Genomic DNA, 12,326 nt, shown 5'->3' with positions numbered 1-12,326 from the left:
ACATCTCAATGCCTCCTGTTCACTTTTTGGATACCAACAGCCTGACCAACAAGGATTGGAAGATCGAACTGTTGTGAAACAACAGGTACATGCATTGGTAATTGTTGAAAAATGATAAACGAATCTGTATAATAATAAAACAACAATGAAAGCCTTTTTCCTTTTGCAGCTCTCGCATCCCGTCTTGATTTCATGGCTCAAGAGGATACCCATATATCGAATTAATCGCAGGTATTCGAAAACCCCACCCAAACCATTCGCTAAGTATTTTTTCCAATGGCCCATGGCAGGCTCCCTAGAGGCTTCCTCATTGAGCTTTTCATAGCCCCGCGCCCCCCTCTGCGGCCTCCCTCTCTACTCTCCGTTGTCGCTTTTCCAGCAGACTCCTTTTCCGCTCTGCCAGGATGGCCATTTGTCTTTTATCAACGCCTTCGAGCCAATATCCGAAACTGCCGCCCACCGTCGCGAATAGAGGATAAACCCATAGTGCCTGCTTTTGGAATAATGGGCGCATTTCGATGCCGAGTTGCCACAAACGAACGGCAATGCCTATAAGATTCCCCGGTCAGTAGGTATATCTTTGCAATATTGATCCCAGGTTTAGCAGGTATAGCATATGGGAAACCGCTGTTTCTCCAGACTTTCTAGATTTCCAGAGAAAACACGTAACATAGCCGGGTTTATTCTCTAAGCAAAAGAGCGACATACCGAAGCCGCTCCAGAATAGTACTTTGTGAAGAGGCATTGTGGACGGTATTCGGATCGATCAGGCGCGACGCCGGGAAGCGTGGATCGAAGACAGCCGAGGCAGGTTAGAACGCCCCGTTGACAAGCGCCAGAGGTGTATATGTCCCTCACGACTTGCTATTAAGGAATTGAATTCGCACGAGTTGCGTAGCAAGTGTCCCCGTAACCAATTGTTGCTCCGGATTTGGTCGACGTTCTGAGGCGTGGGAGATGTTGAAGTTCGGTGCCGGGAAAATAGTTCTGCCGGCCTGGTCACAACGCGATTCCTCTCAGAGAGCTACAGAGAACGCACAAGAATCATCGGCGAAAGCAAACCGCAGCTGGGTCTCAGCTAAACACCACTCGGAGATGTGAGAGAATTTCTAGCGAAATACCTAAGGACTGCTTTTGTTTGTGCCGGTCAACATGGCTGGCACAGATATGGAAATGGCAGGCGTAAAGCGGCCGGGAATCGACATAGAAAGCCTCAAGCGCAAGAAGTTCAAAGCTTCAGATTTGCCTTTATCAGCTGCGCAGCGAACATCGATCGACAGCCTTCTATATGCGTTTAAGAAGAAGGGTGGTTTTGACTCCGTTCGAAAGAAAATATGGGCGGAATTTAGCGAGAGTGTGAGCAAGAGCCTACGCGTATATCCTTTTATATGCCGCTACCCATGTCCAGAATTTTTAAATAAATATTTCTCATATCTAGAGCATTGCTAACTTTAAGCCGTTCTTTTTAAACTTCAGGAAGCTAAAAATTCACTTATATCTTCGTTGGTTGAAATGGCCGAATCTGAAATTGATCGAGATCCGTCTTTGTTGTCCAGGGAAAGAGGAAAAGCTGCAACTCTAATAGAGGGCGCTGTCGATCGGAGTGATCTTTATAAAAGTGTTGAAGAGGCCATTGACGCGATAACTTCTAACCATTTGGACTATATCCTTGAATCCCTTCGCATTATTCGTCGCCAAGAAGTTGGAGAAGAAATGGCTGCACTAGAGGAAGAGAGAGGAAGTAAGGCGGACGAATACTATGAACGCGAAGTCAAGACTAGGCGCAAGGAAAGAGAAATAGCATGGCTGAAAGAGCTGGAGAAACAGAAACAACTTGAAATCGAAGAGGCGAAGGCTAGAGCAGAAGAGTTACGGAAACAACGAGAACTTGATAAGCAGAAGGAAGAAGAGGAGCGAAAGAAGAAGCTAGAGTTGGAAGAAAAAAGGCGAGCGGAGAGGGAAAAGCTTCGAGAAGAAAGACGTCTTCTGGAAGAACAGAGAGAGAAGGAGAGGGAAGAGCGCTATGAACGAAGAAGGCGGGAGCGGGAGAAGGAAAGAGAAGAGGAGCGGGAGAAAAATCGTGATCGTGATCGTGGACGGGATAGGGATTGGGATACTAGGCTCCAACGATCGCCTCGACGCTCCCGACAACGTTCCGCCACCCCGAAAGCACCTTCTCCAACACTTGTTGACGAGAAATCGCTGGAGGACGCTGCTTTGGAATTACTTCTAAAAGAGGGGAAAGAATTAGCAGAAAAGTCGCGACAGAAACCCGAGTTCGATTTTGAACAGGCCGAAGCCCTTGAAAATGCGCAACTGCAGCAACCTCAGCCTCAGCCGCAAATTCAACCCCAACAACGTTCACGCCAGCCATCAATCGCAGACACTAAGGCTCTTCGGTCAGATCAGACTCGTTCACGAGCTACCCATTCTCGGCTAAAGAACGAGGTGTCTCCTCCCCCTGAGCCATCAAAATCCAGCGTCAAGTTGAGCGATGATCGTCGTGATAAGGATCGGGATCGAGACCGAGACCGCGACCGCGGCCGAGACCGTGACCGACACAAAGACGAACGAAGTAGGTCAAGAACCTGGCGATCTTCACGATATGATGATAGAGATCGTGAAATGGACTTGTACAGACCTTCAACGCGGAGCAAATTGGAAAGAGATATGCATTCTTGCGGAGGAAGCAAGAATCACAGCAGGAGCCGTAGCAGATCTACTGCGCGAAGCCGTGAGATAGTAAGACATAGGGAACGGGATAGAGAACGGGATAGAGAACGAGACAGAGAACGGGACAGGGAACGGGACAGAGAACGGGAGAAGGAACGGGACAGAGAGCGGGACAGAGAGCGGGACAGGGAGCGGGACAGAGAGCGGGACAGAGAGCGGGACAGAGATAGAGACAGAGATAGAGGAAGGGATAGGGACCGGGATAGGGATGACCGTCGTTATCGTCCAAGAGATTATTCACGAGGCCGCACGCGGTCGCAGTCAGCCAGGCGACGTCACCGCTCTCGATCCGGCTCACGCAACCACAGAGACACTGATGGCGGTCGGGATCGGGAGCGGGAGCGGGAGAAGTCTTTCTCGCGCACTGGTCGACGATCTAGGTCTCGGAGCCCACCTGATATTGATCGCTACGTACCTCCTACTAGCAACCGTAGTCGGACACCGACCAGGCGACGGGCAAGGACGCCAGATCGAGATAGAGATCGAGACCGGGAGAAGGAGGATCGACTTAAACTCCAAGAGATTGATAGATACATGCCTGGAGGTTCTGGTGCTGCTCCTTCTGTAGTTAGTACTGACAAGGATGATAGGAGGAGTAGACGGAGGAGCCGGAGTAGATAATAGTCCTGTCTTGTTCAGGGCTGTTTTCTAAAGTTATACTCGCAAATTTTTCTGGCACTAATCACGTCAGCGATGTCGAGTTTGGTGTGGGAATACGAATGGACATCAATGTTCTCTTTTAATGTACCCCTTGTTTCACACGCATTTGTGCAAATTGATTATCGAGGGCTGTTTATCAGTATGGTTACTGTTGATAATATCACAGTGGGGACTAGTCATGAATAATATCTCCATAAGGTTGATCAGGAGATAGTATTATGTACCATAACAGTTGCATAATTGAAACTATAATATTTAAGAATATGATGGGAAGAACCGAGAGCGACCAGAGGAAAGAAAGGGAAACATTGACAGTCTACTTTCCCACTTTGTCATTGCGAAACGATCATTGAAATTTGCCCATGCGAGTATGAAGGCTTTTGTTCTTTGAAGTGATCGTAAAAACACAAAGCATGATCCGGACAAAGGAGGGAAACAAGAGGCGAGAGGAGATAATGGATCATACTCAGCGGGCTCTTACAGAGGAAACTTCCTTGGTTGGATAAATAAGGTTCACAATCAAAAATGAAGAGAGCAAATAAAAGGAAAATGGCGAAAAGAATGAACCAAGCTCGGACTCGTTTGTATTACAACTTTGCACGCTCACGGGGTATTCGGCCAGCCCATATTGTAGAGAGTCAATGCGATATCTTATGGGGATATAGTATCATGAACCTTTTCCACTTTGCCACTGCTCGTCGCGCCTGCATTCTCCTCTACCGCAGCTTTGAAGCCTTCGTACTCGTCATGGCGTTTATAGAAATACGATTGAGTTGATGATGGACGCAGTTCCGGCGAAAGGCGTTCTAAGACGGTATCTTCGAGAGCTTTGATCGCCTTCGGATTCGAGCCTAACTTGTTCCATACGGAGATCAGATGCGAGTTAAAGCGCACTGAAGTGGACACTCCGAGGACATGGTCGTGCTCTGCACTGTGTTAGGATTTGGATATTTGATTCCTTCTCTTTATCCTGGATTGTTTTCCTTCGCGACCTCGTGCGTCTTTTGAGACGCTTAGGTAAATATCGAAATGAAAGGAAATTATTGGAGGAGAGACAATATCTTCAACGTACCAGCTTCAAGGGCTGCCTGGAATTCATTGGCCATGCAGAGAATTGCAACTTCATGAAAAAAAGCCTGGCTTTTCGCCTTTGGCACGCGAAACGTCCAACGCCCTCCCTTTTGGTTCTCCGGGTCTTCCCACACCGGCTTTGTACCCTTGCGGAAAATGTGAACAGTGTCCCGCAGCTTGATCTTGTGCCAGGGGTAATTATTGTAGACTCTGTAGAATGTTCCAATGTCCGCAACATCTTCGTGAAGAATGTACAGCCTCTCGTCGTAATTTGCAGACTCAGAATGCTTTTCGTACCAGACTGTCCAGTGATATTGCAAAGGCAATGGTCGCAGTTTTCCTAGGATGTTCTGGTGGAGAGTCCTTCGGGAGGCCGGTACCAATCCACTTCCGTTTTCTGCTGCCGGCTCTGGGTCGGTGTTAAAAACGTTCGGGTTGTCCATTTTCGGAAGAAAAAAAAAAAAAACCAATCGCAGAAGGCTTTTCTTTTCTTTTAATTGTCCAATTTGTCTCTTATGGCGGGGATATCAGGCTCGGCTCTTAGCTATAGAAAAAAGTGATAAGAAAATCAATAATGACGTGTGGTGGGCAACGGCACCTTTTATCTGGTAACCATTTAAAGTATTTTAACCACAAAGGCCAGGACAACTTGATACGTCTCCAGTAAATAGGGAAAATCCGAGTAGAGATTCCTCCCTCGAAACAAAATTTGCTCTTCGCTTCTTATGTAATAGTGGTAGAGCTCGATATTGTCCCAATATTGTCCACACGCAGTGAAATATCAACGTGCAGATGGAGGACTGCTCCAGCTAGGCAAGGAAAGATCTGGTCCTAGGTTGCTGTAATCTAAAAAATGTCAATGTAAATTCCTAAAGAGTCCAAATAATGATCCTGGATCAACATGAACAGCAGCGAAATGGCAGATAAATGATGAAACTTGATCAATCAAAGGAAACGCGGAGAAACATGCCCATTGTCAAGTTCGAACAAATTGGAAAGAAAAAAGAGTAATGCACTACATCCAGGCATAGGAATAAACCAAAATATATTGCATAAAGTCGTGGAGTAAATAAAATTTAACCTTGGGGCAAGGACTACGAAACGCAGGGCAAATGCAATTTTCCTCGAGTCCATAGCTTCGTGACTGAACTTTAGACGAGGTAACAGTGTCAATAAGGGACAAGAGAGATGTCTACTTTTGGGGGGTAATCCACCCCAAGAGACAACAAGAGACAACCTCATATTCGAACGAAAATGGGCAAGTAATGAAAGAATAGGTAGAACTGCGAAAGCAAAAGGAGTGTCCTGACAGAGGTTTCTGATTCAGTTCCGTGATGATCCCCCAACCAACCAAAAAGTAGGTATATCTAAAGACCGGATTGAATATGTTATTTTGAGAACAGGGCAAGGGCAGGTAAGGTGTACCTTTCTTAGATTGTAGCGGCTGGGCGCTGGGTGAGGGCGCAAGTGGTTGATTCTGGGTATACCGTGAAGTAGGTATGTTTATTCCCCACAAACGACGTTCACGCCACAAGAGAGAAAGGGACGCCAGGCTGATCAACTCCACGGATGCACTGTTAAGATTATTGCTTTTGCACCTATCTTCGTTGACCCTGGGTTGATCCATCCCAAGAGCTATCCGTCATGGCGTGGCCGCGAAGGCCATGAAGGCCGCCATGGATGAGAGGAATGTGCCACGTGATATGCAGGCACGGAAATAATGCGTGATCAAGCGTGCCCTCACAACCAGCTCACACTGCCGAGTGCAAATCGGCGAGAAATATGATCAATTTTTAATTTCACCCGTGAGATGTTGACAATTTGCAGTTTTTGGAAGTTAATATAATAATTAAGGTTAGGGCTTTGACATTTCCAGGTTCGGATCGGGTTGCACGTGCGTTTTATCCTTCCAATCTTCGAAAGCTTGACTCGAGAGTCAAAAACATCACTCTTCAATCTATCAATGATACCTCCCCCTCCACTCAGGCAAGTCTGAGAATATGATTCTTTAAAATCAAGGTCATTCCAATCATGGCTGGCTTTGCCACCCAACCGATCGAGAAGAGGTGCCTCGAGGATGATGATGATTCCACCACGCAGCCCAGGTTCCAGCTAAAGAGATCCAAACTCATGGGTTGTTCTGATACTATAGCTTGTCCGAGCGATAGTTCAAATTGCGACACCGGCTACTGCAGCGATAAGGGCGATAGCCAAGGTAACGATGCGGTCGAGCCTCAACCACTATCCCATCGTTCTCGCTCACCCACGAACCAACAATTTGAGGACGAAACTTCGTCGAGCGGGGAATCCGAATCACCTATGTCTTCTGCCTGCTCTTCCTCGTCTTCTCCTTCCTCATCATCGTCCTCGTCTGGCGGCGAGTCGGACCCAGAGGACAGCGACATCGCCGATAGATCTGGCGCTAGCGACATCATTTCAGTTGCACCTCGACCACCTCTCTTCAAACCCACCATACGTCAATTGAATGGCTCCACGCTGCGAAGTCGACTGGCTTCCTTCCTCCCTGAACTGAAAGCCGCAAACGAAGTCTTAGAAAAGAAGATGGCTACCGAGAATGCAGCTGGAGTGGAGCTTGATTGTAGTGACGACAGTGAAGTAGATGGCCAATACATTGAAATGGTACATTTTCTTTCTTTTTGTATATGTATTACTTTCCTCTACAAGGACACATCATAGCCATAGGGAATTCGAATGTAGAGCCTTTTATCGGAGCGCAGCTAACAAGTTTATGCCATTTCAGAACCTTGGTCTCGGTGTGCTCGAAGAGCAAGGGCATGACGCTGACTCTGATGCCGACACATACAACGAAACTACCATATCATACGATGAAGATGAAAGTACACAATCCGCAAGCATGCCACATCCAAAACCACAACAGAACACGAGTGTAATGAACGTCCTCATGGGGAATAAACCCGAAAATCAACGACCAACCATTGAAGAGGTTCCTCCTTGAATGAATTATCCCACTTTCACCTCCACAAAAAAACTCTTCTGATATTAGTATGCTTTTGTTCTGGAATATGTCATCTCTTACGATTTTTGCATACATTTATTCTCTTTTTTGCATCGTGTTGCAACCTGCAAAAGTTTTATTTATTTTATACCCCTTGTTTTCTGTTTATGTATTACGGAAATTTTCACGATTTAATACTTTGGTAATTCATTGCTTCTTGGACACTGCGCTCGCCGGTCTCTTGGGAGTTTTTCTTTAGGAATCCACCTTCTTATGAGGTGGGTGGCATATCCTCCTATCTATAAAGGCAATGTATTTTGTCCCACTTACTGTAAAAATCTCATTCTGCGCCCCTTGAATAGATTGCACCTTTCAGAGCATTGCTCCAGTCTTGACAGTCGTCTGGCCTAGTCATAATTCTGAATTAGTCTCTACACAAAGCTTGCCCCTCCTAAAAATGAACGTCAGTCTTATTGGACGGAATGACAAGCGGAAATCATCACCACTAGACAATCGAGGAAGGCTTGCATGTTGGAAATTTGAGTTCAGCGTGCTAGCCAGCAAGGCTAAGCGGGAGGCATGAGCATCCAATGAGTGATGAGAGAGCAAAAGCAGAGTCTTGATCAACAAGAGGTACTAATATGGTGGGCTTTTCCCATCGACATGCTTCATACTGCTCCCTCCACAACATCTAAGATGGACATTTCCGCTATGTCTTTTACGCGAGGTGGGCCGGTTGCAACGAGAACAACGATGATGTCCCAGTACCCCGAAGATAGCAACACCGTTGATCTTGGCCATTTTGCAAACACCGACCGTGAGGAGGAGGATGATGTTGACGAACTGGCTGAGCCTTGCGAGAAATACAATATCAGAGAAACTCCCCATGTGTTTTATCCAATTCGCATCGGGGAAGTACTCAACCAAAGATATCATATAGACCATAAACTTGGCCAAGGAGGCTCGTCCGCAGTCTGGATGGCATATGATCTTCAAGAGTAAGAGGGATGTGGCTCTCAATGTATGGCTGTGGGGGACTCACAACATGAATATCGTATGCAGATGAAATCCGTGGGAGTGTGCAGGATACCTCTCCGCCTTTTTCTGTCTGTGACAAACTTCTTCCTTCCTGGAAGTTAATCGATCCATCGAGTCCTTGTTTTTCCTCTTGAGGGACCACAGCTTGAGGGTTTATATGTCAAGCGGTAGTCAATGTCCACTCGCATGTTTGCTTCTCACCAGCTGCTTGAGGCCTTGGGAAGCCTACACAAGGGTGGAATCGTTCATCGCGGTGTGTAACTCCTGCGTGCCACCTCTTTTGTAACAGTACTGACATACTTTACATACTTAAACGATCATAACTACATGTGGTGTGATTCTAGGCGGTTATAATATACAGGCTTCTCGGTCGGCCGCTCAAGTGAGCCATCCTACATGATGCAGGACTTTGGAAACCAGGAGAGTTGGTTAAGCCATTAATAGTGCCCGAGAATCTACGCGCAGATTCCTTCTATCTTGGTGATTTTGGCCTCACATACAAACTCGGTGATTCAACTACACTACCGCCACTACTACTACCACCACTACCACCAACATCACAAGGCCACCCACTCTCAATGCCCTGCTCGCCAGATCGCCTTCATGGCAAGCCTCCTACCTTTTTGCTTGTGACATGTAGAGCTACATGTGCATTTTTGCGGAACTCTACCTTGGCTCTGTCCCTTTCACCATTTGGAGGGGTGGCGGGCTAGTGACAATTATGGTCGAAATACGTGGTCATCTGCCTGAGGAGTGGAAGGGCTTCTATCTCTACCAGACCCGCGATAGTTGGTATGGCCCTGATACCAAGCCACGTCCTAATTTCCTAATTTCGGCAATCATAGCACGCGCGCATCCCGAATCCGACCCTATTGAACGACAACAAATACTTCCTATCATGACTGAAGGATTCAGTTACCATCCCGAGAAGCGGCCAACCGCTACCCAACTTCTGCAAGATAGCTCATTCACAGCTATCATGGAGAAGTACTGTCATTGATATCTTCATTTCCCTCGAATACATCGGGTTATTCTTCATTTTCTTTCAAGTCTCTCTGTCTGCGCCGACTCCTCCGCCCCTGTCCCCTGTTCTGGTCCTACCTTTGCCTCAATAACGAAGTCTAACCAAGCCAATACAGAAGTAAACATCCTTCAAACAGGAGACAGATAAAGTTCCCTCTCAGGCCGACGAACTTCCCAGTTGATGAAACAAGCTTGGCGAAACGGATATATTTTCTTCCCCTTACAATTACCAGAGGAAACCGCCATCGGATCAAAATAAATTTTCGCATGCCGCAAAAAGGAGGGTGAATGCCCAGCTTGACGTACTGTATTGCAAAAGAGACGAGCTGTTAACGACCATTCATCCTATAGTCGTTATTCAGGGGCAACTTACAAATAAATTGAATCAAAAGGAACCAGGTGGAATTAACCCCCTATTACTCTGCTGGCGGATCGACAGAAGTTAGGCTTTGATGCTTCCAGGACTAGCCCTACTTAAATAGAAAGCTACCAGTCACAAGATTTTTAAAGCAGCTTGCAAAGCACATTAGCTTATTTCATCGGTGCTGGTTGGGGAGCGCTTACAGCGATAAGCCACAACACTCTTATAACTCTCTCCTTTTACTCGCGAGTCCGTCATTGCTGCGCGGTGTGTGCGCTCTAGCCATGCTTGCCAGATAGGCCAGCAGCCAGCGCCAGTTCGACTACGAGGGCGGAGTTGAGCAATTATCCACAGCAGATCAAAAGCTACATAACTGAAAGCCTTAAGACTCTGTTAGTTCGGTGATTCCATTTACGGTGAACTCTGTTCGGATCTTGTCCTGCTTTCGCAAGTAGGTGTTCGCGTGCGGCATTAAAATTTCATTTGTATTATCAGAGCATCTTCGCTAGCTCTATTCTTTGTTTTGTCTTTCTTAGCTGCCAAGTTATATATCAATTGTGCGTTCATGTATGTACTGGACATACATGATACATGGCATGAGATTTCTTGAATATATGAAATGTGATTGACATGAAAATGTTCTCGTTCGATTTTTCTATATGGGCAATCGAACCGGCTACATTAACGCCTTGAGGTCCTCAAAGCTGTCGGTGCTCTCTCCAAGGTATCGCTCCTCTGCTCCTTTCCAATTAATGACATTCCAAATATTCTCAACATAAGCGGCCTTCCCATTCAGGTACTGCAAATCACCACGGAAAAAATTTGATGTCAGCTTTAGAAATGAAACAAAACTTCAATAACAAGAGGATAGATAATATAACGCCCAAATCCAGTCTCACCTGCAAATAATATGCATGCTCCCACATGTCTACTGCAAAGATAGGCACTTGGTGCTTCGCAACTATATCCTGATCATGGGTGGTTACAATAGCCAGAGGCCCCTGATTTCCCTCACGGACCAACCAACCCCATCCACTTCCACGAATTCCCAATAACGCCTCGTTAAATTTCTTCCGGAATGCGTCAGCATCCTCTCCCCACTGTTGACGAATTGCCTCCCATAATCTCGGCGCGGCTTCAACCTTGGATTCAGGGACGTTAGCGGGGGCCATGCTTTGCCAGAGTAGTGTGTGATTGATATGTCCGCCGGCATTGAAATTGATTATCGCTTGAATATCAACCTTATTTCCAGCCTTCAACGCTGCCGCCCGGTCCTGAAGCGCCTTGTTGAGGTTCGTCACATAGGTGTTATGATGCTTCGCGTGGTGAAGCTCCATGATTTGGGCGGAGATGACCGGCTCGAGGGCCTTGTATCGAAAAGGGAGGCGTTTGATATCCCGATTTAGCCCCTGCCGCAGAAGACACGAGGTGAGGTGGGGCAAAAGCGCTCACTTACATTGTAGGCATAAGGGAGGCGCGGGAGCAAGTACTTCTGGGCCATGGCTGTCTCGGGGGTGGCTGAGCGGGCAGAGACCGTGAACCAAATGAGCAGAAGATGGTAAGTGGCTTGTGTGCACGAAGATATCTTAAAAAATGGTGTATAATAGACACCTCTAAGAAAAGGGAGATTGAAACGAAATTATCTACTCTGTATATTATTCAGCATTGGTGGTTGAAAACATACTTCATGGAGCCAGGAGTCGGTTCGGAGCGTTTCTCCAGTCAGAATGCAGATAATTTGCTCACTTTGCGTAAGTGATTTCAGATAAAGTTCAGGAATATGCTCAAACGACCCCAGATATAGGATATATATAGCACACCGCTTTGGATATCCAGGGCCACGGAAGGGGGGTCAAAGCGGACAACCTGAGCTGGTTGATACAGGAGTATATATTTATATACCCAGGATAGTTGTATGAATGTGGTTTATGACCTTTTTCCATTCAAACGCCGGAATCAACTTAACTACACGAAACTGCACTCCCAATATCACGGATGTAAGGCCTTTCTTGCAGTGAATCCTCATCCCTGTACCCAAAGCACACTCCGGCAAAGCAGAGGCTATTAAACGGTCCCATATTAGGATATGTGCAACGGCTCTTCCGCTAGAACCAGCAAAGGAGGAGCCACGGTCTTTCTTCGTCCCGTAAACCCGGAAGAAAGTAATGCTCCAGTCGACTACCAGATCACTCTTCAAGAACATCACTCTGCCGAAACGGAGGGGATCCATTTCTCTATCAAAAGGCCAGCTAACGGGCCATTAGAACAAGAGCAGACCCAACCCTGTCCCGTAGAGGCCTTTCGGGACTGTTGGGTTGAAATACAGTATGTTTTCAGCAGGAGTTCATCCCCGGGGGAAACCTACAGCCTGCTACAGCACCTAACAGCCAGCGATCCTTCACAGCCATGACGGCGACCTGACACCCTCGCAGCACCGAGACAGAGTCCCTCCCCTCCACCGTT

General features: G+C 46.9%; 5 protein-coding genes across 5 annotated transcripts; 2 read left to right on the top strand and 3 right to left on the bottom strand.

Annotated features, from left to right (window-relative positions):
• Positions 1-319: 319 nt before the first annotated feature.
• HCAG_03452 (predicted protein) lies at positions 320-745 on the bottom strand (the record flags this gene model as incomplete). Its single annotated transcript, XM_001541305.1, has 2 exons — positions 320-549; positions 709-745. 2 exons carry the CDS (start codon positions 743-745, stop codon positions 320-322), a joined length of 267 nt encoding a protein of 88 aa, XP_001541355.1.
• Positions 746-1,152: 407 nt separating this feature from the next.
• HCAG_03451 (predicted protein) lies at positions 1,153-3,354 on the top strand (the record flags this gene model as incomplete). The annotated part of the gene is made up of 2 exons (XM_001541304.1): positions 1,153-1,356; positions 1,477-3,354. The coding sequence occupies 2 exons, from the start codon at positions 1,153-1,155 to the stop codon at positions 3,352-3,354; spliced, it is 2,082 nt and encodes a 693-aa protein (XP_001541354.1).
• A 690-nt stretch (positions 3,355-4,044) lies between these two features.
• On the bottom strand, positions 4,045-4,907 carry HCAG_03450 (hypothetical protein; the record flags this gene model as incomplete). Its single annotated transcript, XM_001541303.1, has 2 exons — positions 4,045-4,319; positions 4,466-4,907. The coding sequence occupies 2 exons, from the start codon at positions 4,905-4,907 to the stop codon at positions 4,045-4,047; spliced, it is 717 nt and encodes a 238-aa protein (XP_001541353.1).
• Positions 4,908-6,495: 1,588 nt separating this feature from the next.
• HCAG_03449 (predicted protein) lies at positions 6,496-7,441 on the top strand (the record flags this gene model as incomplete). The annotated part of the gene is made up of 2 exons (XM_001541302.1): positions 6,496-7,104; positions 7,226-7,441. The coding sequence occupies 2 exons, from the start codon at positions 6,496-6,498 to the stop codon at positions 7,439-7,441; spliced, it is 825 nt and encodes a 274-aa protein (XP_001541352.1).
• Positions 7,442-10,539: 3,098 nt separating this feature from the next.
• On the bottom strand, positions 10,540-11,364 carry HCAG_03448 (superoxide dismutase, mitochondrial precursor; the record flags this gene model as incomplete). Its single annotated transcript, XM_001541301.1, has 3 exons — positions 10,540-10,695; positions 10,763-11,230; positions 11,320-11,364. The coding sequence occupies 3 exons, from the start codon at positions 11,362-11,364 to the stop codon at positions 10,540-10,542; spliced, it is 669 nt and encodes a 222-aa protein (XP_001541351.1).
• Positions 11,365-12,326: the final 962 nt, after the last annotated feature.

Source organism: Histoplasma capsulatum, genomic scaffold, assembly GCF_000149585.1.
Source record: "Histoplasma capsulatum NAm1 scaffold_3 genomic scaffold, whole genome shotgun sequence".
In the NCBI taxonomy this organism is placed as follows: Eukaryota; Fungi; Ascomycota; class Eurotiomycetes; order Onygenales; family Ajellomycetaceae; genus Histoplasma; species Histoplasma mississippiense.
This window is presented reverse-complemented; position numbering and strand designations above follow the sequence as displayed.